This window comes from Nyctereutes procyonoides, unplaced genomic scaffold (assembly GCF_905146905.1).
Source record: "Nyctereutes procyonoides isolate TBG_1078 unplaced genomic scaffold, NYPRO_anot_genome, whole genome shotgun sequence".
Taxonomy (NCBI): Eukaryota; Metazoa; Chordata; class Mammalia; order Carnivora; family Canidae; genus Nyctereutes; species Nyctereutes procyonoides.
Genome location: NW_026575151.1, coordinates 6,688,761 through 6,711,683, shown reverse-complemented (window position 1 = coordinate 6,711,683; position 22,923 = coordinate 6,688,761). Strand labels below are relative to the sequence as shown.

At 43.7% G+C, this 22,923-nt stretch overlaps 1 protein-coding gene across 3 annotated transcripts in view; it reads right to left on the bottom strand.

The window, feature by feature from the left end:
• Positions 1-7,165, bottom strand: part of TMEM150C (transmembrane protein 150C) — a 73,865-nt gene extending 66,700 nt beyond the window's left edge. Inside the window, exon 1 of one of the 3 annotated variants that reach the window (XM_055313165.1) lies at positions 7,001-7,165. Coding sequence is in view for 1 of the 3 variants with exons in the window: in XM_055313164.1 (XP_055169139.1) it covers positions 7,079-7,125 (47 nt within the window). In the remaining 2 variants the exon portion in view is untranslated. Of the gene's footprint in view, positions 1-6,735; positions 6,807-7,000 lie in introns of those variants that run through there. The other 2 variants (XM_055313164.1, XM_055313166.1) reach the window with 2 other exon arrangements.
• Positions 7,166-22,923: the final 15,758 nt, after the last annotated feature.

Here is a 22,923-nt window from a genome sequence, read left to right as displayed (position 1 = left end):
TTTCCTCTACTGCCATAGTTAATCACAATTACTTCTTAAGCTTTGTCTACACTTGCCTAAAAGTATTACATGACTTTCAATGCTTTTTCAAAGACACTTCACTGTACTCCTTTGTATTCCACAGGTAGAGTTTGTATCACTGTCTTCAGAGTGGACGACTCTGCAGCCTTGAAGAAAATCTGAATGTCTCAAGGACATTCTGTAGTTTTTTGGGTTTTTTTAAAGATATTATTTATTTATTCATGAGAGACACACAGAGAGAGAGGTAGAGACACAGGCACAGCGAGAAGCAGGCTCCATTCAGGGAGCCCAATGAGAGACTCAATCCTGGGTCTCCAGGATCACGCCCTGGGCTGAAGGCAGGCGCCAAACTGCTGAGCCATCCAGGGATCCCCAGACATTCTGTAGTTTTTAAAGAAGAAAAAGAAAAGTAATCATGACGACAAGCTGCTGCCTCTTCTATTCTACCTGAGGAAGTCTTATGGACATGCGATCACTTATATTTTTTTAAAGATTTTATTTATTTATTCATGAGAGACACAGAGAGAGGCAGAGACATAGGCAGAGGGAGAAGCAGGCTCCTCACAGGGATCCCGATGCGGGATTCGATCCTGGAACCCCAGGATCATACCCTGAGCCAAAGACAGATGCTCAACTGCTGAGCCAGCCAGTGAGCTATGATCACTTATATTTAGTTTAACCTTTAGGGAAAACTGAAATCTACCTCCAAAATGAATTTAGCTTAACTTTCTAGATTGCACTAGGGGAAGAAAAAAAAAAGATTTCCAGCCTCATTTTAAGACCTCTCCTTGTACATAAAATTCTTAAAACAACATTGTTTTCCATTTATTGTATTAAAAATTAAATCAAGAGGTACAAACTTCCAGTTATAAAATAAGTAAATCTTGGGGATATAATGGATAGCATGGTGACTATAGTTAATAGCATTGATTGTATATTTGAAGGTTGCTAAGAGAGTAGATATCAAAAGTTCTCATCTCAAGAAAAAAATTTGTAACTATATGTGGTGAGGGATGTTAACTAGACTTAGTCATCTTGCAATAAATATAAATACCTAATCATAATGTTGAACATCTGAAACATATTAGTTTCATACCATGAAGCACTTATAGGCAAGGGGTTTCTGAAAAAACAATTTAGAATGTAGTAAAAAGTGGGAGACTTATGGGACAGACATTATCTATTTAGGCTATTTGTGACAATTTGCTACAAAGCAGTATGCAGAAGTGGTTAGTTAGGAGGGAAAGAAGTCTGCATAATTTGTAGTCATTCTCAGGGTCACTGGGTTTCTTTGGTCACCAGGCTTCCTGACCAAGGCCATTCACTTTCAGAGGCCACAGGCTGGCAGCAGTGAGGTCTCTCCTGGCCTTAATATAATGCAATGACTCCTCTCTCACCCACCAGAACTCATCTTACAGAGAAAACAGCTGTGGTCTGCTCATTTCTGTACTTGTGCAATGTGAGACAATGTTTGAACCTCAAGGTCTCCGATGTCCTTCTGTGTATCACTGTTACACTGCAATATACGGAAGGTGAAGTGGTTGAACTCACGGATGCTGTCACCAGACTACCTGGGGCTCATATCCTGCCTCTGTGACTTCCCAGGATGGAGGTCCTGTGGGAATGTGGCAGTACTTACAGGGCTGTTGTGAGAATCAAAATAACACATGTAAAGCATTCAGCATAGAGCCCTTGGGAAGTACTCAATGATTTGCTTGTTATTATTAGTGATTACATGTGTCTTAGATCAGTGTTTCCCCAATGTGGGCCCAAGCCTAGTTTCAAAGGCAGTATCATGATCTAATATATAGGCAGTATATCATGATCTAAGATATACACATAATAATACTATAAATAATGACCCAGCTTATACAGTCCTTACTGTATAAGCACTCGGCCCAGTGCAGAGTCAGGATTTGAACCCAAGGGTCCTGTTAATGTAGTGCTTTTAATCACCACCCTCCCTGTGGCCTTGGATTTGCCATACATGGGAGAAAGAAAAATTTCATCAGTCACTCACAGGCCCCACTAACAGGGATCCATAGTGATAATTCCTATTCTGCTGTATATTCTATTTCATTAAAAAAAAACAAAACAAAAAACCCTGACTCTAACCTTTTATATCAATTTCATGACTCAGGACGTATGGTTTGAAAAATACTGTAAGGGTTGTATGAAAATTTTTTGGAAACCTAATAAAAAAGTTTAACAATTAAATGTATCTCATCTTAGAGGCTTTATCATGTACTTGTGCATTGTAAATCTCAAAAAAAAATGATTATATGCAACATTTCCTAAATTTATGCAAGGATCCCCAAGTGGCTTCAGCCACTCCTTGAGGCAGGGATACTCACTTGTTGGATTTTCCACAGGGTTTCTGTGACTGTTAGAGAGGAATGGAGATTTTAAGGGGAAATGGTTGTACATCACCCTCCCTCTACCTCCTAACTTTCTCCAAATATCCCCTCCCCTGATAAATTTAAAAGTATAGAAACTGACTTTAAGAATAAATGATTCTAGGGGTGCCTCAGTGGCTCAATCAGTTAAGCTTCTGCCTTGGGCCCAGGTCATGATTTCAGGGTGCTGGGGTTGAGTCCCGTGGCAGGCTCCCTGCTCAGCAGGGTGTCTGCTTCTCCCTCTGTCCCTCCTTCTCACTTGTGTTCTCTCTCTCTCTCTCAAATAAATAAATAAATAAATAAATAAATAAATAAATAAATAAAATGTTTTTTAATAAAAAGAATAAGTGAGGGCAGCCCGCGTGGCTCAGCGGTTTACTGTCGCCTTCACCCCAGGGCCTGATCCTGGAGACCGGGGATCGAGTTCCACGTCGGGCTCTCTGTATGATGCCTGCTTCTCCCTCTGCCTGTGTCTCTGCCTCTCTCTCTCTCTCTCTCTTTCTCTCTCTCTGGCTGTCTCTCATGAATAAATAAACAAAATCTTAAAAAAAAAAAAGAACAAATGGTTCTATAATGTGCAAGAGAGCAAATTGAAGGAAGTTCAAAAGCACAGACACATGCGGCCAAGCATCTGAATAACTCTGGGCGATGTTTATTTTTGTGGCTAGAAAATACATATAAATTAAAAAGGGAAACTTTATTTTTAGAGTGGAATAGAACAGCAGCATAAAACATCTACTTTAGGGCAGCCCCAGTGGCGTAGCGGTTCAGCGCTGCCTGCAGCCCAGGGCGTGATCCTGGAGACCCTGGATCGAGTCCCACATCAGGCTCTCTGCATGGAGACTGCTTCTCCCTCTGCCTGTCTCTCTCTCTCTGTCTCCCTGTCTCTATAAATAAATAAAATCTTTAAAAAAAAAAAAAACACATACACACCTTCTTTAGAATAAATGCTAGTGTTGTTTTTGTAACAATAGGATGACAGAGTGAAATCTTAATTCCTGGTTCTATCAATGCCTATTTCCACTTTCTTCTAAAGAATAATTGCCATCAGGGGTACCTGGGTGGCTCAGCTGCTTAAGTGTCCAACTCTTGATGTAGGCACATGATCTCAGGACTGTGAGATTGAGCCCTGAGTTGGGCTCCTCACTTAGCTTGGAATCTGCTTGGGATTCTCTCTCTGTCTCCCTCTGCCCCCACGCCCCCACTCATGCTCTCTAAATAAATAAATGAATAAATAAAATTTTAAAAAAATAAGAATTAAAGTTGAGTTCCTCAGTTGTACTAGACATATTTCAAGTGCTCAATGGCCTGTGGCTAGCACCTTGAACAAATTATGGAACTACAGAAAGTTTTATTGGACAGCACTACGTTAGTGCTTTTTCTATGTTAGAAAAAGACCAATTACAAATGCTAAAAGAAAACTGTTAATTTCTTACTTGGTAAAAGAGTTCCAAACCAACTCAGCAGAGCTGATTTGACTTGACTACTGTGAGATTGATATTTTAGGGCTAGTGCCCAAAGATTCTATTTTCTCTAAAGATTTTACTTATTTATTTGACAGTGAGCAAGAGAGCACAAGCAGGGGGAGCAGCAGAGGGAGAGAGAGAAGAGGGCTCCTGGAGGAGCAGGGAGCCCAAAACATTGGGCTGGATCCCAGGACCCTGGGATCATGATCTGAGCTGAAGGCAGCCACTTAACTGACTGAACCTCCGAGGCAGCCCTAAAGATTCCATTATTATCTCAGAATATCATTCCACTGGACTAAAATCTCCTTGCATTAAGACTTTCCATGCCACAAGTTATCTTTCAAAATCCAAACGTGCCGGGAAATGATACTCGGAGATAATAACAATTTTTAAAATTCTACTAACTTATGAGCTAGTTTGAAGGTACTTAGAGCAATTTATGAAAAACCATAAAGACACATGGCACCATCAGATCCACGAAGAAAAGTCTGCAGTTAAAGTAAGTAGGGACGCCCCCCTGTTGTCACCCTCTGGAAAAGGACAATATTTATTAAACACCGGAGTGTGTTCCTAGCCTTTTCATAAATTTAGACCCAGATTCAGTAACACTTGGTCTTTGTACCACATTTTGAGAACTTTAGCACACATACCTTCTTTGAGCCCCTCAGACCCCAATTACCACTGTAGTGTGGATTCTGAGTGCTGTAGATTCTTCTGGGGAAGGGGAAGACTGAGAGGTAATACATTATCTTGTCAGTGTCTGTCTTGCTTAATTGGTTACTGAAATGATCGCTAGTGGCCAGATTATACTGAAAGCAAATGGCTAAAATTGCAGGGGCCAGCTAGCTTTTCCTCTTTCATGACTGCAGGCTGCCCTGCTAATCTGGTCATTGTACTGCAGAGGTGTGCTTAGGTCACAGGGGAAACAAAGCAGGGGTATAGACAAGAGAGTAAAGCAAAGTGCTGTCGCTGTTGATGAAGACAAAGCAGGTAAAGTATGCATAAAACCCCCCTGCAAGGTCATTGTAAACTTGATTGTGGTAGTTCTATAACAAAGCCAAACATGAGGCATTATTATGCTCATACAAAAAATTATTCCACAGAGCAAACTATCTCCTCCACAAAGCAATCTGTGAAAGGCATTTTGATGAGAAATACGTGAATTAAGCAATTGCTGTAAAGACACTTTAATTCCAATAATCTAAACAGATTGCCTTCTGCTCATGGCAGATTTAATAAACATGCACTTTCCAAATCCTTTAATATGTTTGTTCAATGTCATAACATCTACCACGTAGTTATTGTTGTTTGCAAAATTTCCTTATTCTTTTATTTATAATGTCCAGTTTTTTGAGCATCCATCTTGGGGAGCTTGCAAAACATTTACTAAATAATGTATAAATAAAGGACACACCATTAAAATTCCTATGCTATGTATGTCTTGAAGATTAAACTCACATTTCTAGTTAAGAGATGACAGCTACAGCTAATCTTAGAAACATGGTGTCTCTAGAACACATGGAAAAAAAGTTTGGGATTTAATGCATGAGAGCTGAGCCTAAAATTCTTTGATCTGCAAATATCACACAGACGAGCCTACCAATTTTTTCTTGAAAACTTTAAGTAGGTCAACTTATTAACTGCTACCAGGAATTTATACATTCACATTTGCCTATCTTTTTGATGAACTGTGTTACAATGTCTTGCATTATCAAAAACTTGGGCTTTGATTAAAGCAGATAAATGAAGAAAACAGAAACTACTATTATAAATGAAGAAACAGAAACTACTATTACCGTTTAGCTTTGTTATTGTAACGGGTCCAATACTTAAAAAAAAAAAAAAGTATCATTAGTATATTTGGTTCCCAAACAAGACCTTGCAATTCGAAATAGGTTCACTCAAGGAAAGGCTTCCACCCCAACCGGCTACGTCCTCACATTTGCAGTCAAAATCCTGGCTCACCCGTGAAAGACGATCTGGCCGGAATAAACCTGACAAAAAATCAGCGAAGTGTTTGGGATATTATAAGAAAGCGCTCTGGAGGTAGGGGTGGGCGGAGAATGGGGTGAGTAGACAGAAAGGAAATAAGATTTTAAAATGGGGAAAACACTCATTCTCGATTTGATTCATCTGAGGGGGAGAAAACCACTAAACAAGGTCTTTCTCCAAAGTCTGGAGCTAATCACTTTCTTATTGCAATGGATGCCCCAACAGCCTCGATACCCCCACGCCCACCCCGCTGCCTGCCTCCGCGGGGAAACCGAAAACCCCACATCTTCCCAGGCGGCGCCCAGGGGAGGGAAGCACGAGTGGTTCAGGGTGGGGGGCGGTGCACGGCGAGGCGGGTTCGAGCCTCCCGCCCGGCTCCCTGTTCCGAGCCCGCCTGCCCGGCTCACCGTAAAGTCAACAGCGAGTGGCGGGGCGACCCGGGGGCCGGATTTGGGGTCGCTCCCGACCGCGGTCCGCCCGACCACAGAAGGCCTGGGTCTCCGGGTGGGGCCGCGGGCGGGACACCTGTCAAAAGACCGGACGGGGCCGCAGCGGGCGGGCGGCGCGGGGCTCGGCGGACAGCGCGGCGGCGGCGGCGGGGACCGGGCGCGGCGGGGACCCGCGCGCTGCCGTCCGGGGGCCTGGGGCGGGTGGGCCCGCGCCCGGGGCGCTCCGAGTGCCGGCGCAGAGCAGAGCGGGGCAGCGCCCCCGCGGCCCGGAGGACCCGCACCCGCCGCGCGAGCCCCGCTGCAGCGCCCGCCGCCCCGGCCTCCGCCTCCGCCTCCGCCTCCGCCTCCGCCTCCCGGCCGGCCGCCCCCGCTGCCCCGCGGCCCAGGTGGAGGAGGGGGCGCCGCGCCTACCTGCTCCGCTGCGGCGGGGGCCGCGGTCGCCTCGCGGGGCCGGGGCCGGGGCCGGGGCCGGGACCGGCGGCGGCGGCGGCGGCGAGGAGGGCGCTTCCTTCAGGAAGGGGTGGGATCTGCTCGCCCGCCCGCCCTCCCGTCCCCCCCCCCCCGCGGCCCGCCCCCGACTTATTCTGGGGTCCCCGCCGCGAGGCCTCCCCCGAGCGCTGAGCCCCCACGCCCGGCCCCGGCCCCGGCCCCGGCCGGCCCCGGCCCCGGGAGTTACCGGGACTGCAGCGGCGCGCGCACCGCGGAGCTCCGCTTTCCCGAGCCTTTGTGGGGCCGTTGGCTCTGCGCTCCTCACCCGACAAAAGGAACGACGGAACCTGGGGTCCTCCGCCTGGCGGCCATCACCTTCGGCCGGCTCCCCGGTCCCCGCGCCTAGGGCTCGGCCCGGAGCAGCCAGAACCCCCGCCCCCGCCCCCGCCCCCGCCCCCGCCCGGGGCTCTGCGCCGCTCCGCGCTCCCCGCGGTCCGCCGTCTCCGTCGGGCGCCAACGCGCGGCCACCTTCGGTCCCCGCGCGGAGCAGCCGCCCAGGCCGTGCCCTCGGCGCCGCCTTCGCCCTTCTCCCGCGCCTCGTCTCAGTCTGTTACAGACCTTGCCGCCCGCGGTGTCACCCCCCCCCCCGCCTGCCGGCGCCCCGCGTCAGGGCCTCCAGCAGCACCGCACGCTCCCCGGTGACGCAGCCTGCGGGGCCCCCCCAGTAGGACCTGCTCGTCGACCGGCCTCAGCCAGGGCGACTGCCATTCTTTTATTTGGGGCTGGGAAGGGCCTCGTCTCACCTGTTGCCTCTCAAAGCACAGGGTTCGAATTCTCCCATTCCACATTTCCAGAAATCTCCCTTCCCCCACGACTCTTGCGGTCATTGCCTGCGGTGGCGTATACTGATTTACTGCTACGGTTTTCTCTTAGCTACTAGACTGTGAGCTTCTGGAGACCAGGGACCTTACCTTCACAAAAGCGAACGTGATCTGTCTGGTTAAAACAACAAAAACTTGATTCTACTCTAGGATCTCTTGCAAGTATGCACTAAACGTCCTGGGGTCAGCCTCTGTGTATTTTTCTGAGGAGAGTGACTTTTCCATCCCACTCTCAAGGTGATCTGTGAATCCCTCAAAGTTAAGAATTGCTTGAGTCCCATCCATGAATGAACCCCAGCTCTGATGCGAGGACCTCCCCACTCCATCCCCTCTATGCCACACATTTCTGCCTGCAATACCTGGAGGAACCCTCTAGCTAGGCCTTCTTCCGGTCCATTCTTTTAAGACCTCTGGACCCAGCCAAACAATCCGTGATCCCTCTGGACACTGTCTGCACACCAGAACCACCAGTGAAGGCTTTAAAAAAAGGCAAATGCCTTGTTCCACCTCAGGCCCCCAAGTCAGATGCTGCAGGAGGAGGGGTGGAAAGAGAGGGGTGGCATCTGGACATGGGTATTTTTACTTTATTTTAGCCACAGGTGTTTCCGACCTGCCCATGACTAAGTCACTGCCTTTCTTGGAAAAAGGGTCCCCAATTTATAGAATGTCCTTACTTTTCCATTTCTCCATGGAAAGATTTTGAATCCCTGCAACTCTGTTTAATTTATTTGAACATTTTCATTTTCACTTAGAGCCAGGCCTACCTTTGCCTGAGAAACCAACTTGAATTTGTGAGGATAGCAGGCTCAGTGCCATTTGTCGGCAGCGCTAAATCACTGCCACCTTCATCTCCAAAAATGTCCATCCAGATAAACCCAAAGTGTGAAATGAATTGTTATTCCTGACAGTGATATTGACAGCTAAAATATTATGTTAAAGTGTTGGCGGTGAAGGAGAGCTGGTTGCTGTAAGCAGATCTGTTCATGTCATGGGACTTCTAGAGAACTGATGACAAACAAAACGTAAGTTTATCTATGCTTTTATCTTTCTTTTACTGCTCTTGGAATCCCACCCATGAAAATGTGTTCACCATGTCCCCAATATGACCTTCCACATCTTAAATCATGTATGGGTGTAAGATCAAAATGCTTTCCTAGAACTGGTTGTCTTCTTGAAAAAGGTACATAAAGATTCATCCTGTATTCTTAAATGATTTGTTGGCAATGTTCCAAAACGCTTCAGGCTTTGAGGAAAGGGCTAAGTACAGAACAAACAGAGTTTGAGGCCTGGCCATCGATGCCAACCACAGACATCGTGGGACAGGATGGAGATCAGTGCACAGAGACATAATCACTCCCCAGGACCACGATGAGGGACCCTGACTCTGACACCGCGCCGCTCCACCAGACCTGGGGACTAACCTCCAGTGAACAAGTGCCCATCTATCTGGGTAGGGGTGATGGTTTTTCTGATACAAGAGATCTTGTTATCTAACTGAAACCACAACAAAACATTTAGAATTAGAAATAAATTCTATATTTTGCTCATTTCCTTTCTTTTAGGCAGCCAATTTGTGGTTTCTGATTCAAATCACTTCCCTCGTTCAGTTGGATAAAACAGACGGGAAGCACGACTTATAAATAACACTCCCAGGATTCTGGGATCCTTGCTGCTGGTTGAATTGCTATATATCTTGTTGTAATAAAAATCTCTGTAGAACAAAGTTATGGCCAACCCTTCTCCAACCACCCCCATAATTCAAGTAACCTCTGACAGACAACAAAAACTCTGCAAAGTTTGTTGAAATGGCGTTTGATCTTTTCCAACATCTACCCATTAAAGAAACTTTATAAGGGTAATGGGAAAGAGAAAGAGAATGTATTTGGTAACAGGTTGTTCAGATGGGAGCTATTTATTTCCATTTTGACGGAGGACCCAGATACTAGTTGTGAGCCCCTCTCACATTCCAAGCAAGGCGCAGGACCATGATGCGGGACTTGCAAATGGGTGTTCCCTTAACGTCTCACTTACCAGGAAGATGTGAAAAGCTTGAGGTGGAGGCTGGTGAGGCTTCTTGGATCCCAGAAGGGTTTCTGTAGAGGAACTGAAATGAAGGTGTTCTAAGAGGTTCCTCCCATGCACCTGCCAGGGAAAGGCTGGAGGGTTTTGTTTTTTTTTTTTTCCTCACCTTAAGTCTGGTGAGAGGTCCTTCAGGCAGAGCTCTCGGAGAGCTTGGGATGGGATGCGACCTCGGCAGTTTGGGGAATGCCATGGGCTGGTGTCTGCCTCATGCATGAGAAATCTAAAGGGCCAGAGTTGGCAAAAGTGGCCTGAACATGGGATAGAGACCACGATAGGGGAAGTCATTTACTCCCACAGAAGAAAAGTCTAAAGAGAGTGAGACAGACAGTGTGGGCTTGACTTTGATCTTACCCAGGAGGCTTGCCTGGAAAGGCAGAGACCTCGGCAGAAAGAAGCCAGAGGTTTGCCTCCAGATGAGTGGGGCCCAGAAGAAGAATCTGAGGCAACCAGTCAGAGGCAAAATGAACTTGCCCGTGCCAAGGAAATGGGTGGTGAGAGATTCCTCAGCAGGATGGTAGTGGTGAGAGTGGTTTTGGCAAACCTATAAAACTGCCCATGAGAGAAAGTGTCACTTGGAAACATCTGCCATGGCCAGAGAAGCTATGCCAGCTAGAGTCCCAAGGCCTTTCTTTCTCTCTCCTTGGGCCTCCTTCGCTCTCTCCCTTTCCCACTTCAACGCTAGAAGACTGAGCAGCCTCGTGAGTGAGAAGGAGGTAAGAAGCCCCAGGCCGGGAGAAACACAGAAGAGGTCTACTATTACTCCCCTTTGCCACTAAAGTATGGAGTTTTTTTCTTTATTATGACCCACTCATTACTGATGTAGGACTGTATTTTTGATTAAAAGCAACCGGAGGCCCTTTTTGTTATTTGAGAGTGACCTCAAAAGTCATAAGGCCCACACTTTAATTCATCTAAGGAGCAGGAAAAGAAGTAGCCCCATAGAGCAGAGTCAAATAGGCATGAAGGAGGAGAATAGGGCTGTTTTCCGATTATACCATGAGTCCTGCTGGGTCAGCAATACATTCAGATTTAATGCATCCCACCTTATGCCTTATACCTCAAAACTTCTGAGGATGTCTCATTTTGGCGTCTTACATGAATTACAAATATGTGATATGTGTCAAGAAATCCCTTCACATGTATGTAAATGATAACTTAAGTTTACCAACAAGAAAGTTAGAAGTGGAAATACTGGATTAAAACATCCAAATGGATCTCAATGTTGGTTTAACCTTCTATTAAATAGTGGGCTGCCACATTTTCCTCATCTCTAAATGGCTAGGATTAGATAAAAAGTACCTCCCACTCAGAAAATTCTGTTTTGAAAGGCTACAGCCACATCCAGCATGTCCTAGCTCAAGGACATATTAATTTTTCAGAATCTGCTCCACCAGGCCAGCAGCCCTCAAATCAGCATCTCTGCAGTGCTCTGGAGTGGTAAAAGGGAAAGATTTCCAAAATGTAAACTAATATCTACAGGGGTGCCTTCCTGTGGAGGCTGACATGTGGCGGAGGTTGATATGATCACCTTGGTGACAGTTTCCATATTATGTACTTGGCAACTGAGATCTGGGAATCCCCAAGTACTTCTCTGTATCCTCTTGAGTGCTAGGTATCATTATCCCATTCCCTTCCTCCAGTGGGAGAACAGAGTTGCAAAGAGGTCTGTGTCTGGTATTCAGAGGGAAAACCTTGAATAAACAACAGATTCCATATTTTGAAATTCACTGTGACCCCATTTTCCCTATTTGAACTAAGAGACTGTTGTTTGCTGCAAGAGAATAAGCCAGGAAATGTGACCAGTTTTTATTTCAATCAATCCCTTCTCTTTCAGACTTTTTGCCAACATGCATTAAGTTTATGGAAGCCATCCATTATTTATCTGATAAAAAATACTTACTAAATCAGAAAGCTAAAGATTAATCATTTTATAGCATGCTAGTCTTTTGTTACAAAAAACTGTTTTTGAGGAATTTAGATCATTCTTTTTAAAAAAGATTTATTTATTTATTTTAGAGATAGCAAGTGAGCCAGTGCAAGCAGGGGGCGGGGTCAGGGGAGAGGAAGAGACTCTCAAGCAGACTCACCACTGAGCACAGAGCCTGACTTGTGGGCTCAATCCCACCACTCTGAGATAATGACCTGAGTCCAAATCAAAAGTCTGATGACAAACCAACTGAGCAACTCAGGCACCCCAGAATTTAGATCATTCTCATTTAGTCTTCTAAAGTTCTAGCCAAGAGATGTTGCTTCAAGCCCTAGGGTTTTGTTGCTCCACTCTGCTGCCTGACCTGGGCTGCCCTAGCCTCTATCCCCTAGACCACACTATGACCAGCAGCTAGAGTTAACATGGAACAGAGTCGAGGGCCTCCTGGCTCCTGCTTCAGTGTACACTCTGCACTTGTTGTTAACTCTTTTATCTATTTATTTTTTAAAGATTCTATTTACTTATTAGAGAGAGAGAGATCACGAGCAGGGGGGAAGGGCAGAGGGAGAAGCAGATTCCCCACTGAGCAGGGAGCCTGACTCCAGTACTCGATTCTAGGACCCTGGGATCATGACTTGAGCCGAAGGCAGATGCTTAACCAACTGAGCCACCCAGGCGCCTGATTGTCAACTATTTTAATTATCACCCCTGGATGGGGGCTTAATTTCTTTTCACAGACACACACACACACACACACACACACAAAATCTCACAAAAAAACTTTTTATCTCCTATAACTCTCTCTTGCTCTCTTCCCTCTTAGAATACAAAAGTCCTCATTCTGGTTCCAAGTTTAATTCTACCAGTTGTTATTCTTATTTCTGTCCTCTCCCAAGACTGTCTCTTAAGGGTGTTGTCTAATTTTTCCTTCTCAAGTGCCTATAAACATGGGCATATTTCCTCCATCCTAAAAACACCTTCCATACTTTCACAGTCTAATTCCTATTTCATTATTTCCCTTCCCCTTGATGAGAAATTTCTCAAAAGCATAGTCTCCTGCTACCTCCTCTTTAGTCTGGTCTTTGATGAACTCTCAGCCCCCAAAAATCTGAATTCCACACTCACTATGTCGAAAATGTTCCCTTGTAGATGCATGAGGAATGACCTTTTGGGTACCAAGTCCCACTGACAGCTAATGGACTTCTGCTTCACCTCCCTGTCCTCTTTGAAACTGACTGGTCCTTCCCATCCTGGCATATAATTGCAATCCCCTGGATTTCCTTCTTCCTCTCTGACTATTTCCTCACATATTCCTTCACAGGAATGCAAGTACGGGAATGTGGTCTTCAATATTCTGCACTTGATCTTCTCTCTTCTAACACTGTGATCTCCCCCTCTGTATAATGTTATTGCTTTCCATATGACTCCCCAAACATTCATCTGTCATGAGCCAGCCAGCCAATACCTCCAACTCAAAGCCAAATTCTAGGAACACCTCCTATTTGTAGACCAGCCTGGAATCTTGAATTAGCAACAACTCCTTTTCTCTTTGAGTGATCTCATCTTTACCTGGTAACTAAGTCCTATTTCTTGCTCTACTTACACAAAGTCTTAGGAATCTGTTGCTTTGGGGCAATGCTTCATCACCCCCAGCAAGTCTGATTGCCTTATTTCCTCTTCCTGCCTCTACTCTCCCCTACTCCAATTCCCTTTCATGCTATTCCCCAGATCTTTTTTTTTTAAAGATTTTATTTATTTATTCGTGAAAGACAGAGAGAGAAAGACAGAGAGAGAGAGAGAGAGAGAGAGAGAGAGAGAGAGAGGCAGAGACAGGCAGAGAGAGAAGCAGGCTCCATGCAAGGAGCCTGACATGGGACTCGATCCTGGGTGTCCAGGATCAGGCCCTGGGCTGAAAGCAGAGCTAAACCGCTGAGCCAACTGGGGCTGCCCCCCAGATCTTTTAAAACCATTTTAGTTTCTTTCTTTATTTCACTTTTTCAGGGGGATACATGGCCCTATACATGGCCCAATTAAAAAGTGAAAAAAATCCACTTTTGTATAAAGAAAAATTAATAGTCTTCCACTGTCTCTACCTTTTTCCTTCCTATCTCTCAATATTAACAGCCCAGTATAAATCCTTTGGAAACGTTTTCATGCTCATACAAACATCTATTCACATTTTTATTTATTTTTTTAATTTATTTTATTTTTATGATAGTCACAGAGAGAGAGAGAGAGAGAGAGGCAGAGACACAGGCAGAGGGAGAAGCAGGCTCCATGCACCGGGAGCCCAATATGGGATTTGATCCCGGGTCTCCAGGATCGCGCCCTGGGCCAAAGGCAGGCGCCAAACCGCTGCGCCACTCAGGGATCCCTCTATTCACATTTTTAACATAAAAATGGAGTCATAGTACCTGAGAACTCTCTTCTCACTTCAAAGTGTTTCATGGTCATCTCTCTAAGTCAATAGCTATAAAGCTAACTCATTTTAAAGAAAAAAGAATCATAGCTTTATTGAGATGTCATTCACACATCACATAATTATCCATTTGAAGCGAACAATTCAATGATTTTTAGTGTATTCACAGAGTTGTGCAACCATTACTATGATCAATTGTAGAATGTTTCACCACTTCAAAAAGAACCCTCATATCCATTATCTGTCATTCCCTACTTTCCCCCAGCACCTCTCTCAGCCCCTTGCCACTACTAATCTACTTCCTGTTTCCATGGATTTGTCCATTCTGGATATTTCTTTTTTTTTTATTCTGGATATTTCAAATAAATAATCATATAAATATGGTTATTGGTATCTGAATTCTTTCACTTAGCATGTTTTCAAGATTCATCCATGTAGCATTTATCAGTACTTAGTTACTCTTTTTTAGCTAATTAATATTCCATTGGATGGATATGCCATATTTTATTTATCCATTCATCTGTTGATAGATATTTAGATTGTTTCTACCTTTAACTATTATGAATAATGTTGAAATGAACACTTGTGTATAAGTTTCTTTTTAAAGATTTTATTTATTTATTCATGAGACACACAGAGAGGGAGAGAGAGAGAGAGAGAGAGAGAGAGAGAGGCAGAGACACAGGCATTGGGAGAAGCAGGCTCCATTCAGGGAGCCTGATGTGGGACTCGATCCCAGGACCCCAGGATCAGGCCCTGGACTGAAGGCAGGCGCCAAACCGCTGAGCCACCCAGGCTGCCCTGTGTATAAGTTTTTTAAATGTAGATATATTTATAAGTTTCTCTGGGGATACACCTAGGAGTGAAATTTTGTGTCAGGGTAACTATATTTAACCTTTTGAGGAAATGCCACACTGTTTTACAAAGTGACTATACCATTTTACATTACTACCAGTGGTGTATGAGGGTCCCCACTTCTTCACATCTCCCCCAATGACTGTTACTGTTTTATTTTAAAAATTGGTTTTAAAATTATAGCCATCCTAACATGGCTGATTGGACCTCCAATGGAAACTGAATAGAAATGGAAAGAGCAGATTTGCTCAATCTTGCTCCAATTGTAGGGAGAAAGCATTCAATTTTTTACCATTGAACATGATGTTGGCTATGGTTTTTGTAAATGATTACTATCAAGTTGAGAATGTTGGCTTCTATTCCTAGTTTGTTGAGTGCTTTGTCATGAAGGGGTGTTGGATTTTGTTCAGTCTTTCTTCTCTATTGAGATAATAATAATTTTTGTCCTTTGTTCTATTAATATGGTGTATTATATTAATTGAGTTTTTGGGTGTTAAACCTTGCATTGTTGGAATGACAATACACCCACTTGGTCATGGTGTATAATCCTTTGAATATATTTCTGGATTCAGTTTGCTAGAATGTTATTAAAGATTTTGGTATGTATTATTCATAAGAGATATTGATTGGTCTGTAGTTATCTTTGCTTGTGATGTCTTTGTCTGGTTTTGGTATCAAGGTAATACTGGCCTCAACAACTGAGTTATTTTTTAACAGTTTATGAAATATTGGTAAGGATTTCTTAATTTGGATGTATCATAATTTATTTAACCAAAGGCCTATTTATATATACTTAGTTTGTTTCCATTTTTTGCCACTATTACAATGTGTTGGGGTACCTGGCTGGCTCAGTCCAAAGAGCATGTATGTGACTCTTGATCTGAAGGTCATGAGTTTGAGCCCCACATTGGATATAGAGGTTACTTAAATAAATGAACTTTTTAAAAACCCCGAATAATGTGTTGGATATATATGCTTATGTACTTATGCTTATATTTCTGAAAGAAAATCCTGTATGTGAGATTTCTGATTCAAAATGTGTATATATTTTAGTTTTTTTATAGATATTTCCAGATATCTTTCCAAAAAGATTGAAACAATTTGGACCACTGCCATCTATGTATGAGAATATCAGCTTTTCTACACTCCACCAATACTAAATGTTATCATTGTTTTAAAATATATTTTAAAAATACTTTATTTATTTATTCATGAGAGACACAGAGAGAGAGGCAGAGACAGGCAGAGGGAGAAGCAGGCTCCCCGTGGGGAGTCCAATGAGGGACTCGATCCCAGAACCCCAGGATCATGACCTGAGCCAAAGGCAGATGCTCAATCACTGAGCCCCCCAGGTGCCCTTGTTTTTAAATATTTTTTAAAGATTTATCTATTCATTTTAGAAAGAGAGAGGGAGGGGCAGAGGCAGAGGGAGAGATAATCCCAAGCAGACTCCCTGCTGAGTATGAAGCCTGATGCAGGGCTTGATCCCGCAACTCAGAGATCACGACCTGAGCAGGAACCAAGAATTGGATGCTCAATTGATTACTCTATCCAGGGACCCCTGGTTTTAAATGTTTTAAAATTACCAATTTGATACTTTCTTTCCATTTTCCTCACTTCTATTTTTCTTTTCTTTTTTTTTTTTTGAGATTTTATTTTATTTTATTTGAGAGAGAGAGCGTGAAAGAAAGAGAGCAAGGGGAAGGGGCAGAGGGAGAAGCAGACTCCTTGTTGAGCAGGGAGCCCAGTGGGGGACTCAATCCCAGGACCTTGGGATCATGACCTGAGCCGAAGGCAGATGCTTAACCAACTGAGACACCCAGGCTCAGTATGTATTTTTCTGTTAAATAATTTAAAATTTTTTAAATTTATTTTTGACATAAAAATATTTATAATTTTTTTAAACTCAAATATTTCTCTTCTTTCCTTCCTAAGGCCAAAGAGAAATATTCAACCCTAAAGAAAAATTCCCTCCCCTTCCTCCCTTCCTTCCTTCTTTCTTTTCCTTATTGCTTCTTATAGTTTACAAGTTTCCAGTCTTACTGGGGAAGGTCTTTTCCAGTCCAAGTTTATACAGACATTTTCCCAGTCTTCTTTGAATGTTTTCATTATTTTTCTTTGTTTTTTTACTTTTAATTTTCTGAAACATTTGAAATTTTTTATTTATGTTGCAAGGTAGGGTCAAACTTGGTCTCCATCCAGTTTGATTGATAATTATGACAGTACTTTTTTTTAAAGATTTATTTATTTATGATAGAGAGACAGAGAGAGAGAGAGAGAGAGAGAGAGAGGCAGAGACACAGGAGGAGGGAAAAGCAGGCTCCATGCTGGGAGCCCGACGTGGGACTCGATCCCGGGACTTCAGGATCGCGCCCTGGGCCAAAGGCAGGCGCTAAACTGCCTAGCCACCCAGGGATCCCCAATTATGACAGTACTTTTAATTAAATAAACCATCATTACATTTATCATGGACTAATTTTAATGCCAACCTGAATTTATTTCTGGGTTCTTTGTGCCAATACCATTCCTTTTTGATAATTTTAATAAAGTAAGACAAACCGTTCCTTGCCATTCTTTTTCACAAATTTCTTCCCTATCCTTAGACAGTTATTTTGTTATATTCCAGTGAGTGTTATTAGCTGACTTCTCAGCTTTCGAAACACCCTTTTCCTACTGGGCAGCAGCCATGCAGTTTGGATAGACTGATCCACTCTTGGCCATGGGGTTGGCCTCAATTGGCCTAAGCCAATCGGTTTAATCCTATTTCTCTGGCTCTGGCTCAAGAATTTGTTCTTGGGGGAGTGAGACCTAAATTGGTTTAATTAGAATGGAACTTAGGATTTTTCATTAAAGGTTGAGAGAAATAGCAAATAGCCCTGGTGGCAGCAATCTTGCAACCTGGAGAGAAGCCAGTCTGAGGATGATGCCAACACACCCACTAAATTCCCTTTCCTAAGCTCATTGGAGTCAGGTTTTCTGTTACTTGCAATGGAAAGCCCTCTAATTGATATACATGTGGGGTTTTCAAAATTTTTTCTTCTAAAAACTAATATGAAAATGATCTTTCATTAACCCCAAACCCTTCCATTTCTCCACTGGATACAAAACTAGGTTACAACCATTTAACATGACCTTTAGGACTTGCTACAGTCTGATTCTATCCCACTCCCCAGCCTTGTTTCCCATTACATTGTCCTTCCCCGCCAGCCCATCACATTAAGTCCACCTCCAATGCATATTCCCATCCCCATGCCTCTACTGCCATTCTTGTATGTTCAGCCTTATCTTAAAGATGTGTACAGATTTTGCCATTCAATCCCCAAACACATATTGAATGCCTACTTCTATGGGAATAGCCTGTGCAAAGCACTGGGGACACAAATATGAGTGAGAGACAAATGCTGTTTTAAAGGACCTACTGTGTGATGGGAGAGTCAGACTCATTAACCAGAGGGCTTCAACGTGGTGTGAGGAATGTTCTCAGAGTCAGCAGTACAATGCCTTGTATACGGTAATGATGAATCAGTATTTGTTAAACAGAATGGGAATTAAGGCCACCTTAACGCAGACATGTATTCTAGATCCTTATAGTTGCATATACCCAAAGATAAATTAGTGCATTTGAAGGAACAAAACTGTGCAGAAAAATAAACATACTAAATGAGTCCAAAATTTTAACAAAGTATAGTCATTTACAACTCTTTCCTTGTGATGTCTTTGTGAGGTTTTGGTATCAAGGTAATACTGGCCTCAAAAAAGGCGAGTTGAGCTATGTTATTTTTTTAAAAGATTTGATTTATTTATTCATGAGAGACAGATAGAGAAAGAGAGGCAGAGGGAGAGGGAGAAGCAGGCCATGGGGAGCCCAACGCAGGACTCAATCCCAGGACCCTGGGATCATGACCTGAGCCGAAGGCAGATGCTCAACCAACTGAGCCACTCATGAGCTAAGTTATTTTTTAACAACTTTATGATATTCCATGATTTGCCAGTACCAGCTCCCCTGCTCCACACACACTGTGGGACTGGGGCAGGCCCCAGGCTGCTGAAGATGAAGTGACATGAGTGGAACCAATGGATCAAGAAAGAAGTGAGCTGTGGACACATGCACTCAGGATAGAGCCTGGGCCAGTGAAAAGATGGCTTCAGCTTGGTTCATCTTTAGCACCTCAGTCACCTTAGATACCCCAGCATCTTCGCACAGTTCCTGACACATACTGTAGGCACTCAGTTATTGCTCACTGAGTTGTAAACACTCCCATCTTCCCCTCTTAAAAAGCCCTATCTTATCTCCAAGCTATGTGTTACCTTCTTCCCCATCTCTTCCTGGCCGTTTCTCCTTCAAGGCTGCATCTACCTTCAAAGGAACTACAGCAACCTCAGAGAGAAGGTGGGCTGGGCCTGTTAGCAAGAAGCTGATCCACCCAGGAATTCCAAACTCTCCTGGGGCCTGTCTCCTAGGACAAAGTGAATAACAAATCTCTGGACTGTTTATTTCTGAACTGGTCCCTGAGAACCAGGGCCTGCAGTATCAGACCACAGCCCTCGCTGCGTGAGTCTATCCAATCTTTATATGCAGCTCGGCACTGCACATACACAATTATCTTCCTCACCTTTTTGCTCCTTCAAATCCACTAATGGAAAGCTAGGCATCCAACACTACCACCTGGCAATCTCAGCCCCTGGCCTCCGCAGATTCCCCGTCTCCCCTCAGGCTGTGCTTTCAAGCCTGCAGAGCTCTGAGCCTCCAGAAGGCAGGCTGGCCAGATCCTTCCCCACGGGGGTTTGGGGGGTAGTGTGCTGGCTGAACCTCCCCTTGGCTGCCCTTTGTTAACAGTTTCCATTACTCTGGATACAGTATGTGAAAATAACAGAACTTTCCTTGTTTTAAAGCGTCTTCAATGTTGCACTGGCTTAGTCTGCTCTCCCCCTGACTGTGAGTTAGTGAGTTAAAGTTCAGGATTCACAAGCACGACTTTCCGAGAGGCCATCTTGCATTACAAATAGGCATGACAGGCTCCCAAGTGCTGGGTGAGAAGGAGGCCCCTGCAGGAGGCAAATCAAGTCAATTCAATTAAACTCTACCCAGCAACGTCCTGTCAGGGAACATACAAATCAAGCAACAGTACAAGTTGGTTCTTAAGCCATCAAGCTGGTTGTGTCACCTTGGGCTAGCCAAATTCTCTGGGTCTTAACCTGCAAATTAAAGTCTTGGACCTTAAATGATCTAGCTCTCACAGACTATGATTTTATTTTATTTTTTTAAAAAGATTTTATTTATTTACTCATAGAGATGCAGAGAGAGAGAGAGAAGCAGAGACACAGGAAGAGGGAGAAGCAGGCTCCATGCAGAGAGCCTGACGTGGGACTCGATCCAAGGTCTCCAGGATCACACCCTGGGCTGCAGGCGGTGCTAAACCGCTGAGCCACCGGGGCTGCCCACAGACTATGATTTTAGACGTAGGGTCATACATGCAGCATGGAGCTGAGACCAGTCACTGTGGGATACCCTGTCCTTCCCCATTAATAGATTTGCACAGAGGAAACCTGATTAAAAATCACACCAAGAGCAGTCTTAGGTAATTAATTAAAAATTCTAACACTAAAAGGGGAGGGAGCATCACTGGTTGCCAAACAACCAACTGTCAACGGTCCTTGTTGGCAGAAGGGTGGGTCAGGCTTGGGCTTTGGTTTAGCTGCAAGTGGTTGGGCTGCTCCGGCCTTCTTCCCAACCATTGCCATCCTATGGCCTCACGTGAGGGAGTTCAGGGAGACTAGTTTGCAGACTACAGCAATGGAATCAATTTCTATTCTATAAGGGCAGCTCTACCTTTCTTTCTGTTGTATATATATATATATATGCATGTGTCTTCTTAATACTTGAAAGACAATATTAATTAATGCAATCTCCCCCTTATCTTATGGAATTCTTCCTCACTTACTCCATCTCACTCCATCTAAGACAGTTGGGGTGTGCTCTATCTCAGCACCTGTTTCTTTCCTTTGCAACACTTATTACAATCTGTAATGATCTTGTTTATTTATTTATTAACTTATAAATTGTTGGTTTCTCCTTTCAGAATCTAAGCTCAGCAAGATCACGATGTAGTCTATCTTGTTTATGGTTTTATCCAAGTATCTAGCTCACTGCTTGGCACATATTAATTATTCAATAAGTATTTGTGGAATAAGAGACATGCCAAGATAACATATTTTCATGTAACCACACACATACATAAGAAAATCATTCATTAGTGCATATTATGTGCCAGGCTTTGTTCTAGGCACTTTACATGGGTTAACACATTTAGTTCTCACATAACTGTATGAAGTAGGTGTCATCATTATCCCCAGTTAACAGTGAAGTAAACAGAGGCACAAAGTGGATAATTAACTCACCTAAGGTCACACAGTGAGCTGAGTTGGGCTGGAACTGAATCCCAGCAATCTCTCTCCAGAGTCTGTGCTCTTAACCATTATGCCATCAAAAGCCTGAACAAATAATAAAATATTTAGCACATTTTGAGTCTTCACTCTTGGCTGCTCACCTGATAATCTATCTCAGCCTTCTCCACCTTTTTCTTGCTAACAGAACCTCTCTTTGGTTCAGAAAGTCAATGTGGCCAATCTCAGCACTGAGCCAATCTTGATAACCCATGTCCATTTTCTATTTGCTCACATCCTCAGCCTCTTTTGCATATAGTAGGGATGTGCCCTCATTCTGGGCAATGAGAAACCAGAAATCAATTGAGGGATTTTTCTCTTAAAAAGAGCCCAGCAGGGGCTAAGAGCTCACTGATGCCATTTTTCTTCTTGCTCTGTATGTGGAGTTGCAAAGGCTGTCTTGGGATCATGAAAGGATGGATATGAGAACAAAATGCAGACCTGCTCAGGATGGTAAACTTAAAACAGAGTAAAAACACAAGTCTGGGGGTACCTGGGTGGCTCAGCAGTTGAGCATCTGCCTTTGACTCAGGTTGTGATCCCGAGGTTCTGGGATGGAGTCCCGCAGCATCAGGCCCCCCACCAGAAGCCTTCTTCATCCTCTGCCTCTCTCTGTGTCTCTCATGAATTAAAAAAAAAAAAAAAGCTTAAAGAAAAATCACAGGTCTGATGACATCGTGGAGCTGTTGAGTCTGTGAATCACTTCTTTCAACTTCTTAATATAAGGGTTAATTAAATATCTGTATGTAACTGTTTTTTTTTAAAGCTTTATTGAGGTACAATTTAATTTAGGCACCATTAAATGCACCCATGTTAAACATACACTTTTAGTAAATTCACAGAGTTGTGCAGTCACCACTACCATCCAGTTTTAGAACATTTCCATCACCCCATAAAGACTCTTTGTGCCCGTTTGCAGCCAATCCCCATTTGTACAACTCTAGGTAAGTACTAATTTGCTTTCTGTCTCTATAGATTTGCCTTTTCTGGACATTTCATAAACACCTTTTTTTTTTAGCTGAAATTATTCCTAATTGCTATTCATAGCATATGACTATGCAACTGGTAATGGAACCCACACTCAGGTGACAGCAAAATGAAAGAAACAGGATGGCCAAATGTAGAGTAAGGGAAAGAGCCCTCAAGACCAGGAGATCACATTTTGGTGCCAGCTCTTTTCCTAACCAGCTGTGTACCTTCAGTAAGTTTTTAAACTTCTCTGAGCTGATTTTTCTCAATCATGAAATGGGAAAATCCCAGTGAATGGCTTTTAAGTTCCCTTCTAGATCTCAGGTTCTAAACTTTTTTCTTAAGAAATAAAGGCAGTATTAGAAACGACAAATACCCATCATTTGCTTCAACGTGGATGGAACTGGAGGGTATTATGCTGAGTGAAGTAAGTCAGCCGGAGAAGGACAAACAGTGTATGTTCTCATTCATTTGGGGAATATAAATAATAGTGAAAGGGAATATAAGGGAAGGGAGAAGAAATGTGTGGGAAATATCAGAAAGGGAGACAGAACATAAAGACTCCTAACTCTGGGAAACGAACTAGGGGTGGT